Source organism: Berghia stephanieae, chromosome 3 (assembly GCF_034508935.2).
Source record: "Berghia stephanieae isolate SIO BIC M18660-M18661 chromosome 3, UCSD_Bste_1.3, whole genome shotgun sequence".
Taxonomy (NCBI): Eukaryota; Metazoa; Mollusca; class Gastropoda; order Nudibranchia; family Aeolidiidae; genus Berghia; species Berghia stephanieae.
Genome location: NC_088362.1, coordinates 95,225,900 through 95,233,399, shown reverse-complemented (window position 1 = coordinate 95,233,399; position 7,500 = coordinate 95,225,900). Strand labels below are relative to the sequence as shown.

At 35.5% G+C, this 7,500-nt stretch overlaps 1 protein-coding gene across 1 annotated transcript in view; it reads right to left on the bottom strand.

Moving 5' to 3' along the window:
* LOC144969398 (uncharacterized) overlaps positions 1-7,500 on the bottom strand; it is a 73,618-nt gene that overhangs the window by 8,099 nt on the left and 58,019 nt on the right. Inside the window, exons 30-32 of the mRNA XM_078908507.1 lie at positions 4,843-4,959; positions 4,280-4,393; positions 2,393-2,503 (exon numbers count right to left, since the gene is read on the bottom strand). Of these exons, the coding sequence (XP_078764633.1) occupies positions 2,393-2,503; positions 4,280-4,393; positions 4,843-4,959 (342 nt within the window). The remainder of the gene's footprint in view (positions 1-2,392; positions 2,504-4,279; positions 4,394-4,842; positions 4,960-7,500) is intronic.

Below are 7,500 nucleotides of genomic sequence, written 5' to 3'. Positions count from 1 at the left end.
TCAATCAGACTTGTAAGCGTTCAATGTTACACATAGTGGTGTGTCTTGGTACGCCACATCCGGCTGGAGGAGTGTTGTGATTAGTTTACCTACACACATAGCATCATTTACACAAGCCAAACAGCTTTTCACCAAGAGACCAGGCATAACGATTGAATTCCCCTGTTAAAGGTTAAAGGTTAATACTGAGAAGTTGAAAAGCTTTGAGTTGACCCCAACATTATTAACCTTCTTCAGGTGTATTCAATCCCAAGCAAATTACTATTATGACAATTGGATTCAATAGTCTGAGGTCACGTCGCCCGAAATGGCGATCAACGTGGTTCTAAACAAAGTAGATGGGTTCTTTTTATTCTTCATGCTAGCTAGAACTTTTCATATGTCATGTGATCAGAATGTATAAAAGTCAAAACATGATCATATTTATAATGTTTTTCTCCTCTGGATACACTTTTATGCTCGTCGGAGAAAAATTTATAAGGGCGCCCGCCATTGTTCCGATCGTTTAGAGCCAGTTACTAAGTTACTATGCTTCATTACGAGGGAAGTGACGTCATGACTGTTGAAGCCAATTGTTGTAGTCCTAAAGCATTTCTTTATGATTAAAGTGGCTTTTAAGAAATAATCTTCATCAGTCTTTCATTCACCTAAAATTGAAGCCAAATTCAATACCATGTTTTCAAAATCCCAATACTATTGTCGTGATATGAATTCTAATGCTCATTCGTGGACAAATCTAGACGGATCCAAAGGGATTTACAATTTTATTTGGTCGTCATTTCGGGGAAATTTGACTTTCGGGTCTATTCCAAAGGCGCCAGTCGCAGTGCAGCGCCGCATGTGTTATAATATATTGTATATCAAAATTGACAAGAATGATATTCTCTATATCTACCGTTCAGGGTTATTGAATGGATGAAATCAATGACACAATTCACCATTCGTCAGATGCTAATCATTCATCAATTGGAATATTCCCTGTATTAGCCTTTATCTACTCTGGAAAGTCACGTGTTTAATTTGACCAGAAAACTTATCCTTCAAATATCGATCGATTTGAATGACCTTCATCTTGGTTAAAAACTCTCAAACCTGGGACCTCGCGCCGACATTTGCGATTACAACGATATTTGAACATTCCTACAAGAGGTTGTCGCTTGACACAAAAAGAATAAAAGCGACAGTTTTCTGCTGTACTCTGGAAATACACGTATTAAACATTTGGCAAGAAAATCCAACTCTTCATATATCGATCATTAAAATGACCTTCAACTTGCTTAAAACCTTTCAAACCTGGGACTGGAATTCTGTTTCGTCCCATGTTTGAGTACTGAAAATGTTGCTGCTTGAAGCTCGAATGAAAAAATAACGATAAGTATTGAAATGTAAACTTCAATTTATTAGACAAGTAAACTAGACCATTCACACATATATCATTCGTCCTTCGTGTTTTATTCATCGTGTTTTGTTGATAAAGGGGAAACCGGAAACGTCCACAATATCTGTCTTCGTCTAATGAATTGAAGTTTACAATTCAATACGTATCGCCATGTTTGAGTACAGCAGTTGTATGTCATGTATCTAAAATGTGATCAACCATATCAAAAGGGTATCATGTCGGGTTGAACACGATTTTTAAAATTTAAATTTAAGCTAAAACGCATAATATAGCTTTGTCGAGGAGAAAGAGGGTTTCTCTCTTAAACTTTCTTAAAAACTGAAATATCCTAAATCTGATCGTTTTGATGTAATACTTAATACACATGAGTCCATTCTGACAACGTAATACCAATTTTCGTAGTGAGTGTATTATATGATTTATGATATAGTATGACACATCAATACGTTCAGGTGATCACCAGATGCTGCCCAGGCACGTGCAAGGAATCCTGTTGGGCCTTCGGACAGGCCACAATAGACTTAAAACGCGTAAACATACATATAAATAGACGCTTGAAACTGATATTGTCACCGGTCTGTTTGTTGAGGAGGAGGAGGAGGAAGATACAGAGCATATACTGCAGCAATGCAGACGACACTCATCCCATAGAGAAGAGATGTGGCCCTCTGCAACTTTTCTAAAAACAAAACAACCAGTTAGAAGAACTTAAAAAGATGAGTACCCTTGTCTTTGAAACGGGGCTCCAGATATAGCTAGTTCGAAGATGACGTCACTCACGTATTTGTTGATGTTTTTTGCCATCCGCGTTTATGAGTAATGCTCACTGAACTGTATTAACCCGGCTATAAACTTTCATGGATACACACAGTTTTGTGTGTTGGTCCATTATACTTCCGGATGGCAATGTTATGAGCTTCTTAGTCAAGCGCATACTATCTATAAAGGGTACGAGAAGAATAAGAAGTATGATAATGTAATATGAATACTTACTGATTTCACAACTGTCTCCGTATATTCCTTTAGGACAGACACATTCGGCTTTAAAGCCTTTGATGACACATTTGCCACCGTTCAGACATCGGCGTCCGTTGCAGCTGACCTCTAAAGGTGACCATCAATCCATTTGAATTCAGCATAGGATTGTGTTGAAAGAGAAATAAAAAAAAGAAAACCATGGTAACAGTTAGCTTGGCTGGTATTATTGTCAAAAGTAATAACGATAGTTTTGAGGACGGTGATGGTTGTTGATGATTTTGGTGGTAGTGGCGATGATGATGATGATGATGATGATGATGATGATGATGATGATGATGATGATGATGATGGTGGTGGTGATGGTAGTGGTCGTAATGGTAATAATGGTGGTAATGATGATACCAGTGGTGATTTTTGATAATAGTAATGATATTGAAAAAGACGAAGTAGTTGTAGTAGTAGTAGTAGTAGTTGTAGTAGTAGTAGTAGTAGTAGTAGTAGTAGTAGTAGTGAGTATAGTAGTAGTAGAGTAGTAGTAGTAGTAGTTGAGTAGTAGTAGTTGTAGTAGTAGTAGTAGTAGTAGTAGTAGTAGTAGTAGTAGTAGTAGTAGTAGTAGTTGTTGTAGTAGTAGTAGTAGTAGTAGTAGTAGTAGTAGTAGTAGTAGTAGTAGTAGTTTTAATGGTAAAGAATGATAACGATACTACTACTAATAATAATAACGTCATATATAAATAGTGCCACAGCTCAAGACACCAATAGGATTCAATAGTCGTAACGTCACTTCCTTCCTAATGACGCATGGTAACTTAGCAACACTGGCTCTAATCTATCGGAACAATGGCGGACGCCGTATGAAATATTTCTCCGGCGAGCATAAAAGCGTATCCAGAGGGAAAAAAACCCATAAATTTGATCATGTTTTGACTTTTACACATTCTGGTCACAAGACATATGAAAAGTTCTAGCCAGCTTGAAGAATAAAAAGTAATGATTTTCTTTGTTTAGAACCAAGATGGCCGCCGTTGCCGGGCGGCGTGACGTCAGACTACTGAATCCAATTGACAAGAGGGGAAATCATACATGTTCCTTACACATAACAATTACACAATTCATATTTTATGGACTATTTATGTACACACAGAGTTCTATTCATAACATTATAAGTAGCACAAACAAGAATTCATTATGTGTGGTTTAAGGTACTTTTTGAATGTCATCTCAGACGAAAATAATTTACTGATGATGATGATGAAGATGATGATTGTGATGATAATGATGATGATGATGATAATGTTGAAATTATTGTCAAAATGTAAATTTCCGACACTGCTTTTGGTGCCCGAGTATAACATAAATCTTTGGAAAGTACTTATAGTTAAAGAGATAGCTGTATACGCTTTAAAATTGATCTGTTGAAAAGTACAATGGAATCATTCCAATATTATAAAGCACACGACCCAAGTCATAAGTATGAGGTACTGAAGAAACCGTGAAGAGTCGTCTTTATATTAAAATGGTTGTCACATTGTCTTAATGCGTTTTCTGTTTTATCGTTGAGGAGAGACGGCACCTATGTCTAAGCAATGTAGAGGGAATAATGTGAGGTTTTGTGGTCTTAAGGATTGTAGGTACTTGGTTCAAAACTTATTAAACCCAGGTGTAAAATGAGTATCTGAAAGGCAAAACGTTCTTCTTTGTCCAAAAAAAAAATGAAATAGCGCCTTACAGGCTTCATGTCTCGCCATACATACATGGTAAACATTCCTGTTGGTTTGGGACCACCTTGTAAAGCGCTTTGAGTTTATTAATAAATATTGTGCTAATTTTTTTAAAACCCTCAACTAATAAAGCTTAATCATAAGGCCAACAATCATACATTTGAAGCAAGAATAAATCACTCACTCCTTTCACAGAAATTTCCTTCATAGAGTCCTTTACAAATACACGTGAGTATCCCAGTAGATGATTCGTGGCATGTCCCTCCGTTCAGGCAGTTGACAGTAGAACACTTGTCCTCTGCAATCAATGATGATGATGATGATAAAGATGATTATGATGATGTAAAAGTGTTATTTTGTAATTATTATTATTATTATTATTATTATTATTATTATTATTATTATTATTATTATTATTATTATTATTATTATTATTATTATTATTATTATTATTATTATTATTATTATTATTATTATTATTATTTTCCATAATTATTATTCGATTTAACATTGTTAACACCAGGCCTGGGCGTATCTATGTTGATTGTTTTGGCTTCTGAAATAAGGAAATCGTTAACTTTAACCAGGATTTCCCCTCGATTAATATGATTTTATAAAATCATTGACAGACTTAATAGTCATCACCACCAGCATCAGTAGCATCGCCACAACCACCACCACAACCACCATCACAAACATCATCACCATCATGACCATCACAAACATGATCATTCAAATTTGACTCACTGATTTCGCAATTTTTTCCTTTGTAACCTTTTGCACAAACACAGGATGGGGTGCCAGTGGCATCGATGCAAACTCCACCATTTTTACACTCGAATTTCTGTTTACGACAAGGGCTCTCTGAAACAAAACGATCGTATGAAGGAAATCAAATCAATGAACAAACACTCCTTATTATCAATAGCATCGAGCTCAATCCTTTCTTCATAACTTTGATCAAGACAACCTTTGTTCAAATATGACTGTGTCTTAAAGGGCTATGATTCTCTTGCACAGATTTAAGCGCAAAAGATAATATGTTTGTTTGTTAGATGCAGGTAAGCATATACGTGGGATATTTTCTGTAGGTTTGTCGACACATTTAATTTAGGGTTATATTAAGACTTGCACCGTCAATAAGTAAGTTTCACATGCCGTTTATATGTTTTAGTTGCCCTCATATTTATAATTCACTTTTTTAAAAAATATTTATTTATCGTTTATTTTTTGTTCAGGATGATCTCAATTACATTTATTTGAAATCAATGCGAATAATTTTTAATGAAATTACTAAAAAAAACAGTTAGGGTTAAACACTTTGTAGAACACTTCATAGAATTAATTGCCCATTCACATCCGTGTCACAAATAGATTAAAAGGTCACAGTAACAATTCAATACTTGGTATAAATTAAATTCTCATTTCTTGACAGAAATATTTATGACATTTTGATGATATATTCATTTCCTTCAATTTCACAGTCTAAATAGGCTTTTACAAGTATTCATTACAATTAAAAATCATCATTTCCCTTGTTTAACCAACGACATTAAAGTTGACGACAACGTTACCAAAAGCTTACTGAGTAAATAATAACTGTTCAAGGTCAAATGGAAAAATAACTGCACAAGCGTCCACTGATAAGTGTAGACTATACTGCACAAGCGTCCACTGATAAGTGTAGACTATACTGCACAAGCGTCCACTGATAAGTGTAGACTATACTGCACAAGTGTCCACTGATAAGTGTAGACTATACTGCACAAGTGTCCACTGATAAGTGTAGACTATAATGTACAAGTGTCCACTGATAAGTGTAGACTATACTGCACAAGCGTCCACTGATAAGTGTAGACTATACTGCACAAGCGTCCACTGATAAGTGTAGACTATACTGCACAAGTGTCCACTGATAAGTGTAGACCGGCTGATATATATAGCAAAAAAGCATAAGTATAAAACCACCTGCAAAAGAGCAAAAAGAAACTATTATAACACAAAACTGTCATCAGTGAGGGACACTAAGGAATTTTTCTCTGTTTCAAAGGAACTTTTAGGGGAAGAAAAGGGCATGTGTCTACCCACTAATATCCCGGTAGAAAAGCAGCCGGATGCATTTTCAGATTTCTTTTCGGGAAAAATATCGAAAATTCGGAACAATTTGGACCTCGTGCAAAATGAAGATATAAATTTCCACCCTTTTTCGGGTTCACAGGGATTCTCTTGTTTTAAAGAAACAACTGAAGAAGAAATTTCTAAAATAATTTTTTCATCTTCCTCGAAGTCATGTGATTTAGATCCTTTACCAACTAATATTTTGAAATTATGTCTTCCTGAATTGTTACCTTGCATAACTTATATTATAAATCAGTCACTTATCTCAGGACAAGTCCCAGATATCTATAAACATGCAATTGTAAAGCCTCTCATAAAAAAGCAAAATCTCAATGTAAATGACCTTAGTAACTATCGTCCCGTCTCAAATCTGCCATTTCTTTCTAAAATCCTTGAAAAAGTTGTACTCAGACGTCTTTCACAACATCTCCATGAAAACAATCTATGGGAAAAATTTCAGTCAGCTTATCGTTCTTACCACAGCACAGAAACTGCTCTGTGCTGTGTTGCGAGTGATTTGCTTGATGTTTTAGATAAAGGTTCTGTTTCTCTTCTGACATTGTTAGACCTTTCGGCGGCGTTTGATACTATTGATCACGGTATTCTCATTAAACGACTTAATATAACCTTTGGCTTGTCTGGGACTGTCTTGCAGTGGTTTGAATCTTATTTAGATGGCAGAAAGCAACAGGTTATGATTTTAGATAAACTTTCTCGTCAACATACATTGTCTTTTGGTGTTCCTCAAGGCTCTGTTTTGGGTCCAATTCTTTTTGTTTTGTATACTTCTCCATTATCTAATGTCATCACTGGTCATGGGCTGCGCTATCATCTCTATGCAGATGATACGCAACTTTATGCTACTGATAAAACTAAAAATCTCGAAAATATTGTGAAACGTGTGGAAGAATGTGTGACGGATGTGAAAGAGTGGATGGATGCAAACAAGTTGAAAATGAATGAGTCAAAAACAGAAGTGATGATTGTGGGAAATAGAGGGCAGTTGAAGGTGAATGATGGTCTTGAGGTGTTGATTGGGGGTGAAAAGATCAAAGTTTCAAAGACTGTGAAAAATTTGGGTGTCTATTTTGATTCAGAAATGAAAATGTCAGCTCACATTTCTGCTCTCTGTAAATCTTTATACTTTCAATTGAAGAAAATCAGTTCGATCCGTCAGTATATTGCAATTGGAACATGTAAAACATTGGTTGTTTCCCTCATTTTTTCGAAACTAGACTATTGTAACTCGCTGCTTGTCAACTTGCCTCAGGCTTCTATTAAACAATT